The sequence below is a fragment of the Eurosta solidaginis genome, chromosome 2, assembly GCF_040869045.1.
Source record: "Eurosta solidaginis isolate ZX-2024a chromosome 2, ASM4086904v1, whole genome shotgun sequence".
In the NCBI taxonomy this organism is placed as follows: domain Eukaryota; kingdom Metazoa; phylum Arthropoda; class Insecta; order Diptera; family Tephritidae; genus Eurosta; species Eurosta solidaginis.
This window is the reverse complement of record NC_090320.1, coordinates 291,850,816-291,877,927: the sequence shown is the minus strand read 5'-3', so window position 1 is coordinate 291,877,927 and position 27,112 is coordinate 291,850,816. Positions and strand designations below refer to the sequence as shown.

Sequence of the window (27,112 nt, the reverse complement as noted above, 5' to 3'; positions counted from 1 at the left end):
AAGAAAACGGTAGCCAAAACGACTAACTCTTATCTATTTGCACTTAACTGAACATGCAAAGATGTATGTATGTATATCCATATTCGAATTAAATTTAAATTGTCATAGTTATGTTGTTGTTGTTGTTGTTGTAGCAATGCTTCGCCCCACTTAACAGCCACGACCGATCACAAATTGTCATCAATATCCTCTAACGGGAGTCCAAGGAAACTAGCCATTTCAACAGGGGTGGACCATAAGGAAAGGGGTGTTAGAGGCGTTGGTTCCACATTACAATTAAAGAGATGGTTGGTGTCATGTGGGCACACATTGCAAGCGGGGCATACATTTTGTATGTCGGGGTTGATTCTGGATAGGTAAGAGTTTAACCTGTTCCAGTATCCAGAACGAAGTTGAGTAAGAGTGACACGCGTTTCCCTGGGGAGTATGCGTTCCTCTTCCGCGAGTTTTGGATCCAAATCAGGAAAGCTCTTGAATGATGTCAGAACAATGGCAAATGCATTATGAGTATCTAAGTACAATCAATCAACAAGTAACAAGTAACTTAACAATCAATAAGTAACTTAAAGGCTATTGTCAAAAGTTGATTCAAAATATGCTCCATAGATGGCACTTAATCGTCTACACGATTATGGGACAGCTCAACAGAACTCACATGTACGGCTCGACCTAGGAGGGAGGCTAAGAACTTGGTAAGCTCTTCAAAAGATACTACCCTGATATACTAGGTGGCACTCCCCCAGCGGGTTAGGGGGGTTCAGAATATACCCGCGGTAGGTATGCCTGTCGTAAGAGGCGACTAAAATACCAGATTCATGGGGCTGTGTAGCGCAACCCTGCGGGTTGCCAGCGCAACATATAGCTTCTCCAAACCCAATTGTCAACCTCACCTATCCGCGGCGAATCCTGTTTCACTAACAGACGAGGCTCTGGCGACCCTAAGCTCCTTATGGAACTTGGGGTTGGGGAGGGAGGGGATGGCCTGAAGGTTTAATGTGGCCACATAAATCGTTCCCGAGATGGTGGGCCAGCACCTTAATGGTGCTGTGGTACCGGAGCGTACCGGATCTGTATCCGGCAAAGGACCATCACATCGATAACACTCCCCAAAGCCTTCGGGGAGCAACCTTATCGCTACAACAACAACAACAACAACAACTAGGTGGCACCGCTAGGTTAAGTTGAACTGGTCCATGAGGACCTCACATAGACTGAATGAGTCCATAGTGTTACCAGAAGTCTGTTTTAACGACCAAACTAAAAAACCCTATCAAAAACCAGGACCTATGTTATAAAATAACTCCGTCCTCTTGGCAAATACTAAAATCTTCCTAGGACCTAAGCTACTTGCCGCTTCTAGATCTGACAGCTGTATCACTGCTAATAGCTGTAGGCTTAGCCTGACAAGCGCAGGGCACGAGCACAGAACGTGCTCGATCGTTTCCTCCTCCAACACGCACTTCCTACATCTACTATCACTAACCAAGCCTAATTTAAAGGCATGCGACGCCAGAAGGCAGTGTTCAGTCAGAATACCCGTCATGAGTCTACAGTCCTCTCTTTTCAATGATAGAAGCAACTTTGTTAGTCTAAGGTTGTAAGACCTACACATAATCTTCGACACTTTACAGGCCCGCCCTTAAACCGACGGCTTTCCCGCTTAGTCGATGATGTGCACCTCTCGCCTTCGCTTAATCTCGCCCAGTCTGATTGGGAGGTGACACTGGTAACTCCAAACAACTTTTGTTAAACAAGCAAAGTTATGCTTTAGCTATTTACAAGAAGACGAACAAAATTCACTTAAAGAAATTGCAAGATCTTAAAGAATCTACAACACTTCATTAAAGGTAACTAATTTTTGAAAAGTATCATGACAGACATTCCATGAGCAAATGCTGACATCACCTTACTAGAAATATTGAAGAGAACAGGGATGGATAGGACAAGGCATTAAGACTATCATTAACCTGCCCCCGTCTTCTTCTCCCCCCTCTTTTCTGGCAGCAATCGTGCAGGTCAGGGAAAAAGACTCTTAGTCCCTACCTCCGTTTGCACCGTCTGCCAGCACAGAATATATAGGTTTGCGACATCCGCTCAATGCAGCTCCTGCCTTGGGTGGTGCCACTTTCCTAGATGTTCTGGTCTCCGCGACGGCAACCCCTCGACGGGTTTCATCGCGCCATGTTGCCAGGTCGCTAACCCAAATCATCCGGGTACCCCAATGCTTGCCCAAGGGCGCCCAGTCCCAAGGCCACAACAGCAATTGCGTCCTGGCCTTCCACAACCTAGGCGTAGTCACCCCTCACTTACCCCTAGAGTGGCGGCGTCACCCCTCATGCACTTCAGAATTCTGCAGTTAAACTGTAATGGACTAACTGGGAAGATTACGGAGATAGTCGATTTCATGAAGCGGCACAACATCCGCATTGCTGCGATTCAAGAGACTAAACTCACGGCAAGATCTGCATTGCAGACCTGCTCTGGGTATAATGTCCACAGGAAGGACCGCGAGAGCGGAAATGGAGGCGGCCTCGCGTTTATTATACACCACTCTGTGCAATATCATATATTTGATCCTGGCGTCGACCGCAGGGACAATGTCTTAGAACGTCAAGGCCTATCTGTCCGGTCAGGCGATGCAAATCTAGAAATCATCAACATCGACATCCCTCCTGTCACCTGTTGCCCCAGTGGATACCGCCCTAAAATCGAGGCCTTACTCACTGGCAACAATCGCATTATCTTAGGCGATTTCAATGCCCATCACGACCTATGGCATTCAAACTTGCGGGCGGACAGTAGTGGTGAGATGTTGGCGGATCAAATAGAAGAAACGACGTTCTGCACAATAAACGGAGACGCCCCCACACGTATGGTAGGAAGCTGTCATAGCTCGCCAGATATCTCAATCGTGAGCGCAGAACTCGTAAACTGCGTCAACTGGCAGCCGATGGTAACATTGGCATCCGACCACCTGCCCATACTTATTTCGTTCGAGCGTACCGCCGACTTCATCGTCACCGAAAAACGCACTTTCATAAACTTCAAAAAAGGAAAGTGGGAAGAATATAAATCTGCAACAGACAGCAGCTTTGCTGCCCTTCCTATCCCGACTGATGCCCGCCAAGGCGAGCGTGCCTTCCGTAAGGTCATTGAATCCTCGGCATTGGGCCTCGGCACATTTCATTCCCGCCGGGAGAATTCCCGAAATCCGGCCCCACTTCCCGGCGGAGGCCGCGAGCTTAGCGAGGGAACGCGACCTTATAAGACAGCTTGATCCAGGAGACCCCCAAATAAGGGATATAAACCAACGCATCAGATTGCTTGTGGACGAACACAAGCGGGCGAAATGGGAAGAGCACCTAAGAGGTTGTAACCTCTCTAACGGTGTAGGTAAACTTTGGTCCACCGTAAAGTCCCTATCGAATCCGACTAAGCACAAAGACAAAGTTTCCATCGCCTTTGGCGATAAGGTGCTGTCGGATGCGGAAAAATGCGCGAGCGCTTTCTGCCGACAATATATAATGCATCCTACGGTCGACAAAGATAGACGGAGAGCCAATAGACACGCACATAAACACAAATTCAGCGCTTCACCAATCACCATCACCGCTAGAGAGGTTGAGGACGCCATTGGTCGCGCTAAACCATCCAAAGCAGTGAGCCCAGACGGCATAGCCATGCCGATGCTTAAAAACCTAGGGAAAGAGGGTTTCAAATATTTAGCGCATGTCTTCAACCTGTCCCTCTCCACCTTTGCCATACCCGAGAAATGGAAAATGGCCAAGGTGGTCCCGCTACTAAAGCCTGGGAAACCAGCTAACGTAGGTGAGTCATATCGTCCGATATCTCTCCTATCGCCAGTGGCAAAGACGCTTGAAGCCATTTTGCTCCCTTATTTCCAAGCACATTTGCAGCTATCCCCTCATCAGCATGGCTTCAGAAAACTCTATAGCACTACCTCCGCGCTAAATGTCATTAGCACCCAGATAAATTGCGGTTTGAATCAATACCCCCACCATAGAACAGTACTCGTAGCGCTAGACCTATCAAAAGCCTTTGATACGGTCAACCATGGCTCATTACTGCAAGACCTGGAAGGGTCTACCCTTCCCCCATGTCTTAAAAGGTGGACCGAAATTATCTGGGTGGTCGGCAGGCATCGGTGCAATTCAGAAACGAAACATCAAAACCAAGGAGAATTAAACAAGGGGTGCCACAGGGTGGTGTCCTATCCCCACTTTTGTTTAATTTCTACATATCTAAGCTACCTTCACCACCGGAAGGAGTCGCAATCGTTTCCTACGCCGATGACTGCACAATAATGGCCACAGGCCCAGGCCCAGAGATCGATGACCTATGCAATAAAATAAACGGCTATCTCCCTGATCTCTCCAGTTTTTTCGCCTCGCGAAACCTGGCATTGTCACCGATTAAATCTTCCGCAACCTTATTTACAACATGGACACCCCAAATGTCGACCATATTGAACATCCACGTCGATGGCACTACGCTACCGACTGTCCTACACCCCAAAACCTTGGGTGTGACGTTTGATCAGGATCTACATTTTGGTGCGCACGCAACCGCAATTGTTCCGAGAATTCAGAGCCGTAATAAAATCCTCAAATCCCTTGCTGGCAGTACCTGGGGAAAAGATAAAGAAACGCTCATGACCACATACAAAGCAATTAGCCAGCCGATTACGTGCTACGCGTCACCCATATGGTCGCCAAGCCTAAAAACTACCCACTGGAAGAAAATACAGGCCTGCCAAAATACTGCTCTCAGAATCGCCACGGGCTGTCCTCTTATGTCCCCAGAACACCATCTGCATAATGAGGCGAGAATACTCCCCATCAGGGAGAGAAATGAGATGCTAACCAAACAGTTTCTGTTGAATACCCAGAAAACTGGGCATCCCAACCGACATCTGACTGACGAACCAGCACCGCCTAGGAGCCTAAGGAGTCATCTCCGTAAGCATTTTGAGGAAATACGGCACCTGAGAACCCAGCCGTATGAAGCGAAAAAACACAAGCAGGTCCTTGGTGAACTCCATAGACAGGCGTCGGAAAATATCCAGAACTCGCGGAAGAGGAACGCATACTCCCCAGGGAAACGCGTGTCACTCTTGCTCAACTTCGTTCTGGATACTGTAACAGGTTAAACTCTTACCTATCCAGAATCAACCCCGACATACAAAATGTATGCCCCGCTTGCAATGTGTCCCCACATGACACCAACCATCTCTTTAATTGTAATGTGGAACCAACGCCTCTAACACCCCTTTCTTTATGGTCCACCCCTGTTGAAACGGCAAGTTTCCTTGGACTCCCGTTAGAGGATATTGATGACAATCTGTGATCGGTCGCGACTATTAGGTGGGGCGAGCATTGCTACAACAACAACAACAACAACTATCACGTCTTGAGGCTTATAAAATAATGGGCGCCAGATGGATTCTCAACTCACATCTCGCACCTGCCGATCAGTCCTAGCATATTTCTCATTGACTCCGTACTTTTTGTTGCAGACTCCACAGGGTTCCACGTGGTCCGAAGGCAAGAGCTGGTATAAAGAGGAATATCACGCAGCTTCAGGTTAGCGGCTTAGGGAGTTTAGAATATACCAGTGGCAGGTTTGCCTGTCTTAAGAGGCGACTATAGTAGCCAATTGATTCGAGGGGTTTTGTAGCGCAACCCTTTCAAAGGAATGTCAGCGCAATTTATAGCTTCTTCGACACAATTGGCATCCTCGCTTTACCATGGCGAACACTGTTTATTTAGCAGCTTAGGCTCTAGTCCCTTTAGGGAACTAGGGGTGTGGGACGGAATGGTCTAGAAGGTTCAATGTTGTCCTGTAAATCGTTAACCAGATGGTGGGTTTATCCCTCATTGGTTTTTGGACCGAAACAACATCGATAGCACTCGATAACACTCACCAAAACCTTCGGGAAGCGTCTTTATCGCGCCGCATCGGCAAAGCACCATAATAATCTGCATTATGGAGAGACAAATAGAGACGGTGCAAGATCGAAAACTGCGACCTTGTAGCCGACATCCAGAGAGCATTTAGATTATAGAGGGAACACTTCTCTCGCACAGGGCTGATGAAGCCAATCCCGCAATCGGTGATGATGGAATTAATGTGGGATTCAAGGGGTTGTGTAGCGCAACCCTCTCAAGGGGTGGCCAGCGCAATTTATAGCTTCTCCAACCCAATTGTCAACCTCAACTACACGCGGCGAATCCTGTTTCATTAACAGACGAGGCTCTGGCGACCCCAAGCTCCTCATGGAACTAGAGGGTGAGGAGGGAAGGATGGCCTTGAAGGTTTAATGTGGTCATATAAATCGTTCCCGAGATGGTCGTGATAGTACCTTAATGGTGCTTTGTTACCGGAATGTACCGGATCTATATCCGGCAAAGGACCATCAACATCGATAACACTCCCCAAAGCATTCGGGGAGTGTCTTTAGCGTTAATACAACAAAAACAGTCCCCTCGGCCGATTATGACAAGGCCGTGGGCGCTAATGGATTGACTGCGGAGTTGTTCAAATACGGTGGCGAAGAGTTGGTAAGAAGCATGCATCAGCTTCTTTGCATGGCCGATTGCATGCCTGACGATTGGAACCAAGTGTTCTTTGGCCAGTTCACAGGAAAGTTGACCCTGCAAATTGCACCACATATCGCGGTATAAGCCTTCTTAATATAGCATAAAAGTCCTGTCAAGTTCGCGAAAAAAGAATTGACACACATCTCTTCGCCGCCTTCTGGATAAAGATGCGGAAAATATGGTTTGATGGTGAATGAGGACAAAAGGAAATACCTGCTGTCTTCTAGCAAAGAGTCAGCGCATTCACGCCTTGACAACCACGCCACTGTTTGCAGCCATAATTTCGAAATAGTAAAAGACTTCTTGACAATAAATGCTACTACTAAATTTGCCTAAACATTAGTGGGACGCGGCCTATATATTTATACAGCCTCCAAACGTTTGCAGAAAATATTAATGGGACTAGCCGAACACTTTTGAAAGCGGGTAAAAAGGAGGTTTTCTATATGTACAATATCAAATAAATCAAAATAAATTGTTGCATATTACATTACGCCATTCAGGCGGAAATGTTGACATTTTTATTATATATTATTTCAATACTTATAATTTAAATATCTTATGCTCAACTAAAAGAGTGTGTTTATGTTAGTTTTTTTTTTTTCTTAACAAATTAAAATTTGTTTTACATTTTATCACCATTGCAGTGATTTCAGAAAAAAATCCTTTTTTTTCAGCTAATTAGTTGAAACATACTGATCATTATACAATATTATGTATTCGTATTTGCGTAAGTATGTAACATAAATATTTCAGTACCAGCTAAATGAGTTTGATTAAGTGAAACAAGAGGTTTTAAAGCGACTGCATCGGAAATACATACATAGGTATGTATGTAATGACTGAAAGATGCACGTTAAAAAAAATGCCATGTCTGAATGAAAAAAGAGCTAGTTACATGTAGTACACTATGCGTACGCACAACACGTTACATTCTTGTGCTAATTAAAATATATGCAAGGTGCCGTAACGTTGATTAGAACTTGCAATGCATACGCAATTGCATTGCTGCAAAAATGTTATTAGAGCAACAAAGAAATTTCATAAACAATCACCACACAATCTACATAGTACATTTACATACAATTACAATTCTGCTTTAGCTTACATACCACAAGTATATTGGAAATTTCTTATGCTGTATGACACTGTACGCTATCTACATGTGGATGACCATCATCATCATCATCATATGCACTATGTGCGCCACCAGCGTGACCACTGCCCTCACCATAAGGTGGCACATCCATCAAAACTACTTCTTCAGCATCTTCGGGCATGACAAATGGTTCACGCGGTGGCAAGAGTGTCTCTAACAAATGCATTTGATCTATAGACGCAAAATTATCATCAGGAAAATCAACATTGAATTCAACAAAAAGGTCACCCCGCTCAAAAGGATTATTACGCAAAGGCATACCCTCACCAGTGATAACTCTCAGTTCACCGTGTTTTATAACATCACCCGGCTTATTCGTAATACATAGCGTACGTTCATCTAAATGTTGGAAGCAATGTACAAATCCACATAACGCTTGTGTCAGATTTATGTGTATATCGCGGAGGTATAAATCATTAAGCCTACGTATGAAAACCGGATGTTCAGCTTGAACTAAAACTACAATAAGGTCGCCACGTTCACCCACTTGTGGCTGATTGCCAGCAGCTTGAAATAATACTTTTAACATATTTGGCGCACCCTTCTCTATTGGTACTTCTTGTGTAACTTCCTCTTCGACTAAACCGCTTCCGGCGCAGGTTGTACAGCGTAAGCCTTCTGGTATAGTATTGCCGCGTCCATAACAAGATGGACAGGTCTAGATGGTGGAAACAAATTAAAACATAAACACTTTTTTACAGTCGCAATGCACTTACCGATTCAAATGCATTCACAAAAGCGCCCATAAACGAGTAATTTGCTGTACGTCCTGTACCATTACATGCTTTGCATTGTTCCAATGTCATTTTTGGTCCACCTTCCCCTTCACAAGCAGCACAATAAGAAGTTCGTTTGTATTCAACTGGTTTTGAAACATTGCCATTGTATAATTCTTCAAGCGTAACTTCTAACTTAACTACTACTTGGGCTGTTTGACGTGCACGACTATTGGCTTCGCCGCCGCCACTGCCACCAGCACCACCACTAAAAGGAAACCAATGCGAAAAGAATTCAGATGCATCACCGAAACCATCACTTCCCTCTTGCAATCCCTTCAAACCGTAACGATCATAAATTTTACGTTTTTCTGGATCAGAGAGTATTTCGTAAGCGAAAGAAATTTCCTTGAATTTATCACCAGCCTCAGGATTTTTGTCAGGATGAAATTCTTTAGCTAGTTTTCTATAATTCTGTAAACAATTATATTTGAAATATTTTAGTTACTTGAAATATTTAAATAAAATCAAAAAATGAACATGAGATAAAAGTTTAACAAAATGTAAACAAAATCAGCCTTCTATGATCAGCTGATTTGTTGCAGCAGAATCGACGAGGAATTCCAAATCAAAGACAGCTCCCAAAATGTTGAGATTTTTTTAGTTTTTGGTTTAACTAACACTTTATTGGATGCGCAACAGCGATTTTATGTGCGAAACATGTGTCCAAATGTTCCTTTAGTAAAACCAGCTTCGTATTAATCCCAGCAGCTGACACCAGTCTGGCACAAACACACGCACGCATACCGCAAATGCATTGTGGCAAAATACCAACAGCCCACCAAGATTTGCAAGTTCGTTGCACTTCGCGTCAAATTACGACAGTTTGCCAATTCCATACCTTTTTAATTTCAGCATCTGTTGAATTTTTGTTCACTCCAAGAATTTCGTATAGCTCCACACTCTCCATGGCAAAAACTTTCCGAATTTTTCACAAAAATATCTTCAATTTTCTTTTAGAACACAAAATAACAATTGGGAAAAATTTGCATTGAGTTTCTCTGTTCTCTGCATTGAGTAATCTCTTTGTCCTCTTTCTTCTTAGGTGATGACAGTGTTGTACAGCGAATGGCTATGCGCAATGTTGTTAACTCTGGAATAAATTGTGTGGAACCTTTTGGGGAAATTCTTGACATTCGCGACAAAAAAAAATTCAATTAAAAAAGTATATCTATATAAAAAGTATATCTATCCTCTTTGGTATTAAGTATTTTAAATTTAAATTTTTTGTTTTGTTATGCGAGCAATCTTAGCTCCCAAAAATGATCATGTTAAGAAAATCAATGATGGCATTCAAATCCAAATTCCTGATGAAGTGGCGAAATATAAATCGATCGAGGCAGTTACAGATGAAGATGAAATTGTGAATTATCCAATTTAATTTCTAAACTCTTTAGAAACACCATGTTTTAAACGAAAATTTCGCCAAATATGCGTACATAATTCAATCCAATTTACAGAAGAGTAAACTAAATTATCAACAAACAAAACAGAAAAAATTATGCAACATTCATTCAATCTCGGGCGTTGCAACGTACGCCGGGTAAAACTAGTCTACAATAAATCCACAATAGTTAATCGAGCCGTTTACCCTAGATTAGGGAACGTACCCAAACTACGTGACCCATTTTCTATAACTTTTAATCCCCCTCTCCCCCTCGGTGACCACCGGTAGTATATTTTAAGACCTCCTCTCTCCCCCTTAAGTTTTCACGTAGTAGCTCATTAGTATGATTTTAAATTATTTTTTGCTAACTTAAAAAAAAAATGTATTTGATTTATATTTGTATTTATTACTTCGGCACCCGCCGCGTTACGCGAAGCACGCGAGGCACGTCGTCCACTACATTACCGTGCACGCTTTTCTGATGATTTTTCATGGAAATTTTTGACGCGAAATAAATTCCACAAAAAAATTGCAAGATTTCCTAGAGATTATTGACTAAGTGACAAAGTCTCAATCTCTCCCCACTTCCATGTGACCAGGCGTAATACCTAAAGAAATCCCCCTACCTCCCCCCCTAAACGGGTCACGTAATTTGGTTACGATCCCTTATGAGCTGTCAAATTTTCACGTTTCCCTTTTATTACGTGCTTCCGATTGAAGATGGCAGCCTTTATTATTCTAAAATTAGGAAATCCATCTAAAACTAGGAAGCCATCTCTAAAATTTGTTCAAAATTACCGACTAGTGAAGGGAAAAAAATGTAAATATGTAAATAAATAAGCATTTGGTACGCTCTTCCCGCAAGACTTAGACAAATAGGAAATGCTCGGCACTTCAAAAATGAGCTCACCACTTTTTATAATGATTTGTAAGCCGAAATTATTTTTGTATTCTTGCTAATGAAATTGTATTATCTCGTCATCGTGTTTCCCTCTTTCTTTTCCCCCTATTGTCTTAATGCTGATTTCTACTTGCTTAATCTAATAATCATATTTGTATAAGTATTATTTTTATTTTTACTAATATTATTGCTGTATTGTTTATTTACTTGTTGTTAATTCTATTGTCATATTAATTCATTTTCAATTTAACTATTTATAATTCCTGACTAGCACCGTAAAATAATTTACCAAACTGTTGCGCTAGGAAAATATTTAAATAAATAAATACTTTACCAGTAAAACAGAATTCCCTTGATTCAAAATTTTAAATTGCAAGAAACAAAAACAGGGACAACATTCATCAATTAAGATTCTTTAAATTTACAATATGGAATAGCGAGAAAATCCCGGGATTTTAATAAATATAATCCGGGATGTCGGTATGGCAAAATTGATCAAAAACCCCGGAATCCGGGATCGGGAGACCCAGGACTCAAATCTGCCGGTCGGCTATCTTGATTTATTTGTTTTACATTCGTCCCTTATTTCGTTATTTCAACTAAAGAATAAATAGAAAACCAGTCTTAAAAAATTATTTTCAGTTGATAATCGTGTAGATAACGCAATAAGTGAAGAATTCCATAGAAAAAAATGGTCAAGGAAAATATCGTTTGTCAAATAGTATCCATCTCTCAAGAAAACTCGTACGCTTTCGCTTTCCAAAAATATTGGGAGAGGGGCAAACGGCACGTATTGAGCTTGACAACTAAATCCGAAGGAGTAAGTGAAAAAGTGTATCTCTGTCCGGAGATATTTGCAGATGAAGTTGACAACTTTGTTGTTGCTCTAATGTTGTACCAGGAAAACACCTTAGGAACAAAGCGATTTTCACGAATTTAATTTTTGTTCTACACCATTGGTGGACCGGCCAGGATAATTTTTATAGACGCGGCCAAAGGCCGCCAACGCATAAAAGTGTTCTGCGAAAAAATAATATAGACCCCACTGACGGTTCCGGTTAATATCTTTTGAACGAGTCAAATTTTTTTTCCGCCTTCAGATTATTGTTGTCGAGGTCAAGTCGTTTGACATTCCTGCCGATATTTTTGGATGCGTATTACCATCCGGCCCCTGTTGTATATTATTAACTCCGGTTACATATCGTGATTATATGTTATTTATTATGGGTTCATATTTTATCAAAAAAAAAGTTTGCGATAATCGTTTCATGTTCGAGTTATTTAATAAATTCGACGCCACCGTGGTGTGATGGCAGCGTGCTCCGCCTACCACACCGTATGCCCTGGGTCCACACCCCGAGGAAAGCAACATCAAAATTTTAGAAATAAGTTGTTTCAATTAGAAGAAAATTTTTCTAAGCGAGGTCGCCCCTCGGCAGTGTTTGGCAAGCACTTCGAGTGTATTTCTGCCGTGGAAAGGTCTCAGTGAAAACTAATCTGCCTTGCAAATGCCGTTCGGAGTCGGCATAAAACATGTAGGTCCCGTCCGGCCAATTTGTAGGGAAACTCAAGAGGAGCACGACGCAAATTGGAAGAGAAGCTCGGCCTTAGATCTCTTCGGAGGTTATAGCGCCTTACATTTTTTTTAATTTTTTTTTTTTTTATTTAATAAATTCCACTGGCTGTGGTGGTACCAAAGAGGAACAGAGACGTTACTCGCAGTCATTTGCACGACGTTTTCTAAGAGGTAGTCGCTTGTTTTTTTTTTTTTTGGCCAGATGTGCATAAAATGTCTTCTATACATTTTCGTGGGGTATTTGTGTTTATTTTTCCGACTGTATTTAATTAATTCATTCTCTTTCCAACACTCACAGTTGCCCAAGGTGCCTAGACCGCATGGATAAAAGCGAGACAATTCAAAAATTTCCCTCTTAGAAAACATTCGCTGGTGGTACCATTAATTCCGCTTATTAATCAGAGAGATTGGCAGAAACTGTCGAACTTGTTTTGGGTTAATTAAACTTCCTTAACCCTAACGCCATAGTCGTAACCATACGCATATCCATAACAGAGCTGTAAAACTGTGCAATCATTTGAAATGTTAAATCATTGATTTAAGAATGCTTTCTCTTCATTCATTCATTCATTCCTTGCTAAGGAATGTGGCTTAAAAGTCAATCCATTCTTCATTCAGTAGTGGAAAAAAAGAACGCACTCCTTAACTCATTCGAAGAAAGAAAGAAGTAATTGAATGAAACACAAACATTTTTCAACACAGAATAAGCATTCAAAGGAATTCAGCCTTTGTTGAGTGTGCACACACTTTTCTAATACCAATCAATTATGAAAAATGTCGTACATGCACAAAACTCGCTCAAAAATCACATGGTTGCATTTAATTAAAGACACTTCAAAATATCAACACACAAATTTAATTATTGTCCGTGATGACCAGTTTTTTTTTCATATTTAAAAGACAATAAATTATGAAGAAGTTAACTGGAAATGTATTCATATTGAAATTTTCCTGAAAATTTAATAATAAAAAAGCAAATTACAAATATTTCAACATCTCTGTTCTGAAAATTGTCATCGTTCTAAATGAGTGTTGCCAATGTGCCATATAAAAGGCTTGCATTAAAAAGTACTAGCCTACATTTGCACGTCCCCAATTGGTGATTAAACAATTGAAGAAAAGGCAATACATTATAAAAGCTCTTAAGTTCCTCCATATATTCTTCATAGTGGTATATGGTCAAATACTGTATCTATACTGATTTGTGAGTTTGCAAATTGCAATAGCAATATCCTATTTTCTAGGAAAAATATTATTCTAAACACAATAGTTTGTAATTACATCCATTTAAAGTAGGCTCTATAGGTAGTTGTAGCTTTTTTGATAGCAAGGAAATTAACTTTGAATACAAATCTGCTCAAGTAAGATAGAATTCAACCAAAACAATTTCAATCTTTTACCAATGCCCAATACCAAATGCCGATACTATTCTCAACCACTCGGGTCCTATATTTATATTCCGTCAAAAACTGTTAAAATATCTGTTGGCAACCCTTAATTGTAGATTAAATTCCGAAAATGTTCACTTGTCAAATGTATTTGTATAAGTATCTACTATTGTATTGTGCCGTTCATTTAAATATGTATGTTTAATAAAGATTGAGCTACGGCTAACACCCGACAAACATAACAATATCAGCTGTAAAAAAACTGTAGTCCGATGGAGCCAGTCAATAACCTCTGAAGAGTTTCTCCCAATGGAACATGTTTTTTTTTTTGTGGCACAGATGAAGGAAAACGGGGATGGTGAAAGGAAAAAGCCTGAATCACCGTAGGACGATGCCATGGAAATAGACATATGTTTATCGAAATTCTCGGATTTAGGAAGCTCCAACCAAATCGCCGATGGACCTATGCACTTTGATGTATTTAAATGACTTAAACTCAAGTATCTGTTTTTGATATATTATAAACAAAATATCCACAATTGTCTTTATTTGGTCAGTGTTCATTTACAAAATATATTTTACAACAATAGCAAAATAAGTAGTAACATTTTGACATATAGCAAGAAAGCAATAGATTGTCTTTGCGAAGTTTCAGCCAATTTCGACTATATCTTCACCTCTTTTGAATACTTTATATAATCAAGAGGCCTATGGTTTTAAGTAAGCGATTTATCCGCAAGATTTACCTAAAAGGAAACCAATCAACTCACAAGAGCCTAACATATTTTGATCTCACACGATTATTTAAAAAAAAATCAACCCAATTACGAAGTATACAAAATCTGCTATGAAGTACTATTTCTTGTATGTCTTATGTTCGGACACGATGAAGATGATTTAATTAGAAGGGGCTATTTTTTCTATTGACCAATTTTACGCCCTTTTTGCTTCCAACACCTAAATTGATTTAACATATCTGATGGCAATGAAAGTATACAAAAAAATAACCTTGGGGAAAAATTATTTAATACTGAATGGAAAAAAGTGTGCATTCATTTCAATTTTACATTCCTTAAAGATTGGAAATGGTTCCTACATTCACACTCTATATTGAATTATATTTTACCATTCAATAACACGCACACGTTTGAGTTAAAGTATTTTAAGCCATTCAGGAATGGAGATTTATCATATGAAACCAAAAAATCACACATTTTTAAAAGAATGCTGAGAGAATGCACAATTAATTGATTCAATCTTTTTACAGCTCTGATCCATAATCATTTCCAATGTGATCGATTAATGCTGCCTTAACCTAAAAATCGTGAAAATTTCATAAAAATTAGGAAAACGCAAAAATTACAAACATATTCCACAAAAAATAAGTCTCTTAGTCAAAACGTATCCAAAACAATGAATAAAATCTACAAAAAGTTATTAAATTCACCAACTCAAATAGTTTTAGGTTATGGATATGGCGAGAAACCAAAAACCAATTGTTTGACTTTGGTAACGCCATAGCGTTATGGTATGGCACATTTATCGATTGAATTGATTTCCATAAGGTAGGTTCGATCAGCTGTTTTATCTGGTTATGGTTTTATGTTTATAAGTCACCATTAATTGGCCCTTTTATCCGATGCTGTTTTAACATATTTCAACTGACATCCCAAAGAGTTGGCAGCTCTTATTGTGAACATACAAAATAAACGAAAATTTTCCACTCAGTGTTGCATGTTTCGGGCCAGTGCACCATTAAAAATGTACCATATCGATATATGGATTTTGTCAATTAAAATTGACATAAAAGATGTGTTTGCATACAAAAAAATATATTTTCGATAAAACTTATTTTCATTTAACTTACCTAGCCATAATAAGACAGCTTACATGATACAAACAATAAATAATTTCACAAGCACATGCATAAAGTACTAAAAACAACACAGCAACTCTACTGAACTGACGGCCATTTTTGTTCACGTCATTGACGAAACACCAAAAAAGTCTGTCGTTTGTACTTGGGCGAGGATCATTGGGTGCTTTTACTGTGAAAAAAAGCACAAAAATTATACAAATTGCCGAAAAATAGTGTAGAAAGTGCTTATTAAAATAATAAAAAAGAAATATTTACAAAATTTCATCTGTTTTGTTATAAGAAAAACGCGGTTTTTCTTAACAGAACGTAGAAAAGCAGCGGAGAAAATTTTTACATCAGCAAAAGAGACTAAAGGAAAATTTTTGTGTGTACCAACGAAAAGGCATCGAAAGCGCAGAATTAAAAGACGTATAAAAGCGTTTAGTGTTAGAGAGCGCATTATTTGAAATTTAAAGCAGGTGGGAAAGAGAGCTATATCATTGTATTGATTGCATTTTCATTTTGATTTTTGGTTAAAAAAAAACACATTGCACTGCTTGCAGGTGGTGGCGGGCACTTTTATTAATAAAATGGAAATGATGGAAAGTTATGAGGAAAAGCGTATTGGTCCGACGCCACATGTAGGGGATGCGTGTGATGTGAAAATACATGAAACAAATTTATCCGCTAATTGTACTACACTAATGGGCAATAAACATAATTTGGATTTTGGCGCCGAAATTGTCGGAATGCAACAAACAATTGTAACAGAACGCGAATGCGGTATAAAAACAAACAATGAAAACATAGGAACAACTGCCACTGTTGCCGTAGCGGCATCAACCTCGCCCATTCATAATCAATTGGAAAATATTGAAACACCATTAAGTGTGGCAGAATTACCATCAAAGAAAAATTACACTAAGGATGAAGGAGGCAGTCAAGTTGGAGATATTGACAATGCTGCAGAAGATGATGATGGTGATAGTTATCAATCAGATGATGATATAGACGATGATACAAATGCAGCAGAGTCACAACAAGAAGGTGATAGCTCAAATATGCGTAATGATAACTCACAAGAAAGCGATGACTCTACATCTGATTCAGATTTTTCCGATTTAAGTGGTTTATCTGATATGTCTGGACGTGAGTGGAAACCGATTAGTGCACGGCCAATCAATTGGGTACAAAAACAAATACATGCTGGTGCTAATCCTCGTGATTTGTTATCACAAATGTTACCCTCCAATGCCCAACCAATAGCGCCAGGTGTAAATGATATGATATTGTGGCGCATATTAGCAAGCATGCTATCCGAACCCCCACGTCGTCAAAAATTACGTTACATTAACACATTTGAGGACGTTATACATTTGATACAACAATCTAAAAATATTATTGTGTTAACTGGTGCTGGTGTTTCGGTATCGTGTGGTATACCAGATTTTCGTTCAAGCGATGGTATTTATAGTCGTTTAGCAAAAGATTTTCCTAATTTACCTGATCCACAAGCTATGTTTGATATCAATTACTTTTCACGCGAGCCAAGACCATTTTTTAAATTTGCGCGAGAAATATATCCTGGACAATTTAAGCCATCGCCATGTCATCGTTTTATAAAGTTGCTTGAAGAAAAACAAAAACTTCTGCGTAATTATACACAAAATATTGACACATTGGAACAGGTAGCTGGCATTAAAAATGTCATAGAATGTCATGGATCCTTTTCAACTGCTTCCTGTACCAAGTGCAAAGTCAAATGTACTGCAGACGCTATACGTGAAGACATTTTCTCACAACGTATACCGGTTTGCCGTCGTTGTCAGCCGAATGTGCATCAGAGTACAAATGCATCGGATGCGGTATCTGATGAAGAGTTGCGTAAAATTGTGGAGAATGGGATAATGAAACCGGATATAGTATTCTTTGGTGAAGGTAAGTTTATTGAAATAATTTACATTGTTTGAATATTTTTTTATATGAATCATAATATTCATATTACAAAATGCAAACCCCTTTTTGATGATCATGATTACAACTCAACTGAAAGATGTCTTCCATTGTCCCCAGCGGATTAAGGGGTCAGAATATACCCGCGGTAGGTATGCCTGTCCTAAGAGGCTACTAAAATACCAGATTCAAGAGGCTGTGTAGCGCCTTCAGGTTGCCAGCGCAATATATAGCTTCTCCAAACGCAATTGTCAACCTCATCTATCCGCGGCGAATACCGTTTCACTAACAGACGAGTCTCTGGCGACCCCAAGCTCCTCATGGAACTGGGGGGGGTTGAGAGGGAGGGATGGCCTGAGGGTTTAATGTGGCCATATAAATCGTTCCCGAGATGGTCGGGCTAGCACCTTAATGGTGCTGTGTTACCGGAGCGTACCGGATCTGTATCCGGCAAAGGACCATCACATCGATAACACTCCCCAAAGCCTTCGGGGAGTAACCTTATCGCTACAACAACAACATGTCTTCCACTGCTGTATGCTTAAGCTAAATAAATATTATTCGCGATAAGATCTGAAGGCGTTTTAGGCCGAGATTCGTTTTCTTTTAATTTTTTCTGCAAATTGGCGGGACGGCACCTGTGTAGATATATAACGCCGAGTAGGAATGGCATCTGCCAGACAAATTTATTTTCACTGAGAAGCTTTTTATGGCAGAATTACACTTGAAGTGTCTGCTAAACCACTGCCGAGGGGCAACCCCGCTTAGAAAAACCCGGGACTTGAAACCAGGATCTTCGGTGTAGCGCGCTACCACCACATCACAACGGACACGAAACTTAGCTTTGCAGTAATTTTCCTGTTTTCCACATATTTTACGATTCGTTGCATTACCTCGACTACCATTGTATTGAAGCATCTGCTGTGGAATCTTCTAGAAATACTGTGGTAGCTCATCAGCCTTCTGGTATTGTTGTGCGTTACAAATTGTCATCAATATCCCCTAACGGGGTCCAAGCCTTCTGTTGTTGTTGTTGTTGTAGCAATGCTCGCCCCACCTAATAGCCGCGACCGATCACAAATTGTCATCAATATCCTCTAACGGGAGTCCAAGGAAACTTGCCGTTTCAACAGGGGTGGACCATAAGGAAAGGGGTGTTAGAGGCGTTGGTTCCACATTACAATTAAAGAGATGGTTGGTGTCATGTGGGGACACATTGCAAGCGGGGCATACATTTTGTATGTCGGGGTTGATTCTGGATAGGTAAGAGTTTAACCTGTTACAGTATCCAGAACGAAGTTGAGCAAGAGTGACACGCGTTTCCCTGGGGAGTATGCGTTCCTCTTCTGCGAGTTCTGGATATTTTTCTTCAAGTACTGGATTCACCGGGCAATTCCCGACATAAAGGTCCGACGCCTGTCTATGGAGTTCACCAAGGACCTGCTTGTGTTTTTTCGCTTCATACGGCTGGGTTCTCAGGTGCCGTATTTCCTCAAAATGCTCACGGAGATGACTCCTTAGGCCCCTAGGCGGTGCTGGTTCGTCAATCAGATGTCTGTTGGGATGCCCAGGTTTCTGGGTATTCAACAGAAACTGTTTGGTCAGCATCTCATTTCTCTCCCTGATGGGGAGTATTCTCGCCTCATTATGCAGATGGTGTTCTGGGGACATAAGAAGACAGCCCGTGGCGATTCTGAGAGCAGTATTTTGGCAGGCCTGTAGTTTCTTCCAGTGGGTGGTTTTTAGGCTTGGCGACCATATGGGTGACGCGTAGCACGTAATCGGCTGGCTAATTGCTTTGTATGGGGTCAAGAGCGTTTCTTTATCTTTTCCCCAGGTACTGCCAGCAAGGGATTTGAGGATTTTATTACGGCTCTGAATTCTTGGAACAATTGCGGTTGCGTGCGCACCAAAATGTAGATCCTGATCAAACGTCACACCCAAGATTTTGGGGTGTAGGACAGTCGGTAGCGTAGTGCCATCGACGTGGATGTTCAATATGGTCGACATTTGGGGCGTCCATGTTGTAAATAAGGTCGCGGAAGATTTAGTCGGTGACAATGCCAGGTTTCGCGAGGCGAAAAAACTGGAGAGATCAGGGAGATAGCCGTTTATTTTATTGCATAGCTCATCGATCTCTGGGCCTGGGCCTGTGGCCATTATTGTGCAGTCATCGGCGTAGGAAACGATTGTGACTCCTTCCGGTGGTGAAGGTAGCTTAGATATGTAGAAATTAAAAGCGGGGATAGGACACCACCCTGTGGCACCCCTTGTTTAATTCTCCTTTGTTTTGATGTTTCTTTTCTGAATTGCACCGATGCCTGCCGACCACCCAGATAATTTGCGGTCCACCTTTTAAGACATGGGGGAAGGGTAGACCCTTCCAGGTCTTGCAGTAACGAGCCATGGTTGACCGTATCAAAAGCTTTTGATAGGTCTAACGCTATGAGTACTGTTCTATGGTGGGGATATTGATTCAAACCGCAATTTATCTGGGTGCTTATGACATTTAGCGCGAAGGTAGTGCTATGGAGTTTTCTGAAGCCATGCTGATGAGGGGCTAGCTGCAAATGTGCTTGGAAATAAGGGAGCAAAATGGCTTCAAGCGTCTTTGCCACTGGCGATAGGAGAGATATCGGACGATATGACTCACCTACGTTAGCTGGTTTCCCAGGCTTTAGTAGCGGGACCACCTTGGCCATTTTCCATTTCTCGGGTATGACAAAGGTGGAAAGAGACAGGTTGAAGACATGCGCTAAATATTTGAAACCCTCTTTCCCTAGGTTTTTAAGCATCGGCATGGCTATGCCGTCTGAGTCCACTGCTTTGGATGGTTTAGCGGTCCAAGCCTTCTCATTTTATCCGGTATAAGCACATTCGGCACTAACCTTTCTGACACAGGAATGGTTTTGAAACCCTTTGAACTTTCCGGTGTCAGGAATATTCCAAGACCCCTTACCAGGTGGGGAACGAAAACGTTTATTATCAATTTCCACCATGTAAAAATAGTAGAGAACGCGCTTCAAACATGTATTGGGAAATCGGCCCACAAATACTGATATATTTCCTCTGAATTTGGATTTTTATCTAGTTTCTTGCGATCTCTCAAGAACTCCGACCTCCACTTTATTTGAAAATTCCGATTTTTACTTAAAGCTAGTTTTCTGAATGTATTCACGTCTTTGAGTCTTAGTTCAAATCATTCCAGCTCGATAATGATTATGTCCTGTGAATACCTGCTCACATCATTGTACTATTATTGTCATACAATTTACATTTAAAATATAAAAATTTCCTGCATATAAAGGCCTACCAGAGGAATTTCACACTGTTATGGCGAGCGACAAGGATCGATGTGATTTGTTGATTGTCATTGGATCATCACTCAAAGTGCGGCCGGTTGCATTGATCCCCAGTTCAATACCCGCCAATGTACCACAAATATTAATTAACCGGGAGCAACTACACCACCTTGAATTTGACGTTGAACTATTGGGCGATTCAGATGTTATTATCAATCAACTTTGTCATCGTTTAGGTGACGATTGGAAAGATATATGTTATGATAACAATATTTTGGAAGAGTCAAAAGAACTTTTACCTTTGGAAGAGACAACAGACACAAACGACGAGAGTGAAGAAGATGGCCAACAGATGCTAGATACTGACACACAATCAGTGAAATCCAGCGCATCTACAGATATAGCGCTACGATCCGCTGGTACATATTCAGATAGCGGTTTTGAATCATGCACATCATCTGGTATGGCACTTGCTAATAAATCAAATGCAGCTACTACTGTAACTAAATCAATTGATGAGGCTAACGTAGCGATTGCAAAAATTAAACATACTATATTGGATATAAATCAACAAACAATTTCAACACAAAAAGCGCCCACAATGCAAATTCCAACAATTAAAGCAAGAGATAATAATAATTTAAATGAATTGCGTATTAATTACATTGAGGAACCTAATGATGCAGTCGACTTTGAGAATCCTGCTTTTCAATCTTTTAACGCACGCTTTAGTGAACCACAACATCACATCACCAGCTACGACATGACTGCACGTCACATGTCAATTGATTCATCTAAAGATAGTGGCATACAAGGTGACTCATCCAATTCGGCATTGGCAACAAACATTGGTACATTACCGCCGCCGGTGGCAAATTTTGGCGATAGTGGTGGTACGCAAGTCATCGATGAATCTGCAGTAGCTTCAGCAACCTGCTTAGGTAACGAAAACCACATAACGACAACAGTAACTCCTGCTCCAGCATCAGCTGCAACAACCACAGATACGCCGCAAACAACAATCGTTAGAAATAGTTCGAATGATGTTGGCCAAAAATCAAGCACAACTGTAAAAATACGTCATAATGTAAAAACATATCGTACACCAGCAGAACGTTTACATGAAGGCACATATTATGCGCATGACACCCACTCAGCTTATGTTTTTCCAGGTGCACAAGTATCATGGTGGTCAGACGCCGAGGATGAAGATGAGGTGCATGATATTATTACAAACGAATATCATGATGAGCTAGTTGAAGATCCTCTTCAGGATGTGAACGGTGCGCCGTTATCGCCGTTGATGCCACCGTCTGTTGAAGCGGAGGTGGTTAGTGAAATAACAACAACTACAAGTGCATTCGGAATTTGCGGCAAAACAAGAACGATAACAGCAACAAGAAACACTAGTAGCACTTTTGCTGTTAATAAAGTTCAAACATCTAGCTTTAAAAATGTGAACAATGCAAGCAATATAATAACACCAAAATCAACAAACGCCTCTAATACTGAGAATACTGGCCACAGCAACACATCTAACGAAAGAGTTAAAATGACAGTGCCAGCACCACAATCATCACCACAAAAAAGAGTATGCGAATGCCCAAAAAATTTTAGAACCATCAATAACAGTCAACCAAACAACACAATTGAAAGCGCGGCATGTTGTAGTCATAATAACAATGACAAATGTGAATGCAGTCCGCCTCCATTAAAACGTAAACGTTCAATAGATAATGATAATTCATTAAGTGATCAGTCAACAAAAGAAGATATAAACGAAGATTTGCTAATAGTGACGAATAATGCTGCTGTAATCGAAAATAACATCGTAAGCGCTATGAAGGAGCTGAGTAGTGGTGGTGTAGCCGATACAAAACCATCAATGGCCTAGAAACAAGTTTGTAGCAGCAGCAGTGTTAAGGTGTCCCGCCTGTTACTACTACTTTGACCCATTTATTAAAATAAGTATATTCATACATACATATATACAGCAGCGGAAAACAACAATACTAATAGCAAATGTATGCATGATTTAATTTAATTTATTTTTTTAATATACATATTATTGCAAGAGTCTTCTTATTTATGTACTGTATATGCATTTGACAATTTTCTTATTAAACGCGCAAACAAAGTTTTACATAAAGAAGACATGAACAAAAGTAGAACAATTTGAATTTTGATTTGCAATGAATTTGTTAATATTATTATAAACAAATGGATGATAACATGCTTAACATAAATATGTATTTCGTATGAATAGGCTATTTTTTACTTTTTCTCTAGTTTATTTTCACGCCCATGAGGAGCTGAAGTTGAACGGTTTTTTTTCTTTTTTTTTTTTGTTTATTTATTATATAAAGTGTAATCTTATATTATTACATACTAAAATTTAAGTTTATGTTTCATTGTTATCACTTCATAATCAATTTGTTAATGCTAAATCTTCAATTTGCTGCAAAATTTTGCAACCAAGCACGCTAAAATGATTTAAAAAATTAAATAAGGCATATACATAATTTATACTGAATTACTTTCTGAGGCCACAAACTATAATGCGTTTTGAAAGTGAATACTGTTAGAATTTAATAATCGTTTAGAACTTATTTCTACACTGCAAATCGAAGCGAGCTACAGACTTAGGCCTCTCTTACATGAGTCGATTTTTTGACGTTCAGTCCAAATTATAAGGCAATTACTTGATGGTTGAACGTCGTATAATCGATCACAAAATTGTTTCGTTTAATAAAGGCCTGAAGGGCTCTGAAGTTTAATCTACATACAACTTTCCGCTTTCTCTGATTTCTTTTTGTCAAAATTTAAGTTTTTATATTATTTATTTATTTATTAGAATAGTAGTTATGGATTTCGGAAATCAAATATACAAATTTCGTTTTTGTTAATTTAATAATATTTTTAGTTTAATTTCTTTTTATTGGCATGTTAATTTAAATAAAATTATATTTCTTAGCTTACAAAAGTGGTTCGTTTTTCCTATATTCTTTGCTTTTTTTCCCCCTGGACCTGGAAATTAATTAAAATTTGCAACTAATTTTGATATCTTAAAAATCGTTAAAATGCATGTCTCATATTTTTTGCTGACTGTTTTTATTTAATATAGAGAAATCAGAAAGTTTTGAAAGTATAAAAAAACCAGATTGAATAAATATTTTGCTAACTCCAAACTAACCGATTTGATTGTTAAAAAAAAATTATTTGCAAAGGAAAATTAGTTTTTGAATTTAGAAAAGCTTTTTTTGTAAATCTAAAAAATGTGTTCTGAATATCTTATTAATTTAAAAGAAAAATTCTGCAGATTACATACAGCTCTGTCATAGAAAAATAAACTGCTGTAATAACGGCGGCTTAGAAAATCTGATTGTTTCAAAGGCTCAGAAAATTTGTTTGCAAACATTTTTTAAAATTATTTTGTGTAGAATATCTAAGAATCACATACCATCTCTATTTAAACTCACAGTGTGCAATTTATAAAAAAACTTACTTTCAAATTTTAAATATGTAAATGATTTGGATTATTAGGACATGAAAAGTTGAATATTGTTTTAAAATTTTGATAAGTTTTCAAAAAGTCTAATAATTTCCTTGCGGTACTTCGTTATGTGGTTTAAAAAAGTTTTAAGCCATATTATTTAATACGTTGTAGTCAGTCGAATAGTAACGAAATGATTTTTTAATTATTTTAAGCAATTATAACTTTTCATTTTCAATTTCACTCTTACAATACTTGCATTAAATTTAAAAGTTCATTCATATTTTAGATTTGGGTTAAAGAGGTCATACGGTCATCTAAAGAAAACTTGTATATCAGAAGTTTTTGCCCCAAATAAAAATTTCAATGCTTCTCAATTTTTAAGTGTGTAGACATAATTTAATTCTAATTTCTAGATCAAACAAAGGTTTGGGTTAAAGAGGTCATACGGTCATCTAAAGAAAACTTGTATATCAGAAGTTTTTGCCCCAAATAAAAATTTCAATGCTTCTCAATGTTTAAGTGTGTAGACATAATTTAATTCTAATTTCTAGATCAAACAAATATCTGCAAATGCATTTCGTAGAGCGAAATCATGCTACACATCGACTGCTGAGTGGTATATCAACCAATTCGGCTGTCAATCCGAAAATGCCGTATTTCAGAATGTTTTTCATAAAAGTCCTATCTAACGTCAGAATGAAACAAAGTCTAAAATAGCTCGTTTTCCAAAAGATTTTTAAGTTAGTGCGTTTGACACGGCAGCCGAGATAAGGTGATATTGCACTCAGCAGTGGATATAATATAAGAAAAATTACTTAATAAAATTACGGCTTGAAAATTTATTTCTAATCATATTTCTATGTTATTATTCTAAACATTTGTATAACTGTTTATTTTCCTATAAATAAAAACTCATAATCGCATTAATTTTATTGTACCTATATAATTTAAAAAACTGGATGACTGCAATTGAAATTTGATTTGAATTGAAAAAAAATTGCTAATAGTTACCAATTGCCTTCGCCTATACCAGATTAATCGCGGAAATAACTTTAAACAGTTTTTTTTTTGTACACTTACAAAGTGTTTGGATTGCCACTTGTTGGTTATAGTGGCAAATCCAAATAACTAATTTCAGACAAAAAAAGCGGTTGAGGTGCTCATATTAGCCTAATTATCTATGTCAACTTTTGCATAATTTGTAAAAAATATTAGGTGATTGTCATACATGTTATACATGAATACCTCAATCGTAATGGATTTCAGGAAGAAGGGATTGTTTTCTAGCATGGTAGCAGTATTTTGCTCTTCTGAGCCTCAAATCGAATGTATTTTTCAAATCGGCCTCATTATGACCCAACTAACTAGCCCACAGTTCTATTTTTATTACGGCAATAAATCTGAAACACTTTAAAAAAAAATATGTATTTTGAGAAACTTATAACTTCCACTTCCTTATGCTTGGTTTTCACTAGGTCAAACTTGGCAACATCATACAACGTCAAATTCGTTGCCGTCCGTTTTGATTACAAAGTGACAAATAAATTGACCAATAAATTAAAACGGCTATTTCCCAACGGTATGGTATATTTCACATTCAAAATCCATTTTTCCGGTGTCACATCAATCGGTAATGTCACAGCGTGTCAAACAACGGGAAATAGTGAAATTGGTTGTGAAATAAATGAACACTAAATTTTAGCATGAGTTCTGACCAAACACCGCATTATGGACGAATCAGTAACGTGACATATTGGAAACGCTTTTGACCCCAACTGACAAGCGATAAGCTTGAGTCAGTTTTTGATATCAGTAATTTTGACTTAATGAAAACCAAGCTTACTCAAAAAAATTATGAAAACCCTAAATACCAAATTCGAACTTTATAAGCAGATTTACAGCATTTTCAAAATTGTCAGTTTTGGTTACACAGTTCATGCTTTTTTTTCTCAAATTATCAAATCAAAGAAAAAAAATTACGTTGAAAGTTGCTAAAAATTACCAATGCTACTTACGTGTTCACAACTGTATATGTATAATTGTTGTACAATAACAAAAAGCACAAATAAATTTTTCACTTTTCACTTTCACGATTTTCAATTCAAAATAATAATACATGTGTAAATACAGATACAAAGAAATATTTTGTTTACAGTTAGTTTATTCATATAAATATTTATTATAAAAAAAAAAAACTATTAAATAATATGCTTCAATTTAAAACCCTGAGATACAATTATACATAAATAAATTTATAAGTACATATTTTAAAATATAACAAGCTTATATTTTGCTTTAATGTATTAATTGCAATTAAATTAAATTAGATTTAAAAAATGTTAATAAATAAACTAAAATTTTGTGCTGTGCAAAAATGTTATATATGTGACACTGCGCGAGAAAAGACCACTAACTCGAAAAAAAAAATCATTTTTTCAACAAATTTAAATTTAAATGAAAGTTCGTTCTCGAAATTGGTGAAAAATGGAAATCGATATTTTTATTACTTTTTGAGTTATGAGCAGTCAAAGCCGACGCCGACAGTAATTGTGACGTTACGGATGATCATGCGAAACGACCTCATATATGTACCTTCTCGTCTTTTAAGGGCCAATTAATGTTGACTTATAACCATAAAACCATCACCAGATAAAACAGCTGATCGAACCTACCTTATGGAAATCAATATAATCGAT

General features: G+C 38.7%; 2 protein-coding genes across 2 annotated transcripts; one reads left to right on the top strand and one right to left on the bottom strand.

Moving 5' to 3' along the window:
- Positions 1–7,120: 7,120 nt before the first annotated feature.
- On the bottom strand, positions 7,121–9,633 carry DnaJ-H (DnaJ homolog). The gene is made up of 3 exons (XM_067768549.1): positions 9,397–9,633; positions 8,496–8,969; positions 7,121–8,437 (listed from the first exon to the last, which is right to left on the bottom strand). Exons 1-3 carry the CDS (start codon positions 9,463–9,465, stop codon positions 7,754–7,756), a joined length of 1,227 nt encoding a protein of 408 aa, XP_067624650.1. The 5' UTR covers positions 9,466–9,633; the 3' UTR covers positions 7,121–7,753.
- A 5,947-nt stretch (positions 9,634–15,580) lies between these two features.
- Sirt1 (Sirtuin 1) lies at positions 15,581–25,343 on the top strand. The gene is made up of 3 exons (XM_067768544.1): positions 15,581–16,144; positions 16,229–17,603; positions 20,926–25,343. Exons 2-3 carry the CDS (start codon positions 16,256–16,258, stop codon positions 22,812–22,814), a joined length of 3,237 nt encoding a protein of 1,078 aa, XP_067624645.1. The 5' UTR covers positions 15,581–16,144; positions 16,229–16,255; the 3' UTR covers positions 22,815–25,343.
- Positions 25,344–27,112: the final 1,769 nt, after the last annotated feature.

What these genes read in the sequence shown, in the direction of transcription:
- Sirt1 (XM_067768544.1), top strand. Translation starts at nt 16,256, where the DNA reads ATGGAAATGATGGAAAGTTATGAGGAAAAGCGTATTGGTCCGACGCCA. An exon ending in TATAGTATTCTTTGGTGAAG is followed by an intron (nt 17,604 to 20,925) that starts GTAAGTTTATTG and finishes CTGCATATAAAG; the next exon opens with GCCTACCAGAGGAATTTCAC.
- DnaJ-H (XM_067768549.1), bottom strand. Translation starts at nt 9,465, where the DNA reads ATGGAGAGTGTGGAGCTATACGAAATTCTTGGAGTGAACAAAAATTCA. An exon ending in CAGATGCTGAAATTAAAAAG is followed by an intron (nt 8,970 to 9,396) that starts GTATGGAATTGG and finishes AATTGTTTACAG; the next exon opens with AATTATAGAAAACTAGCTAA. An exon ending in TTGTGAATGCATTTGAATCG is followed by an intron (nt 8,438 to 8,495) that starts GTAAGTGCATTG and finishes TCCACCATCTAG; the next exon opens with ACCTGTCCATCTTGTTATGG.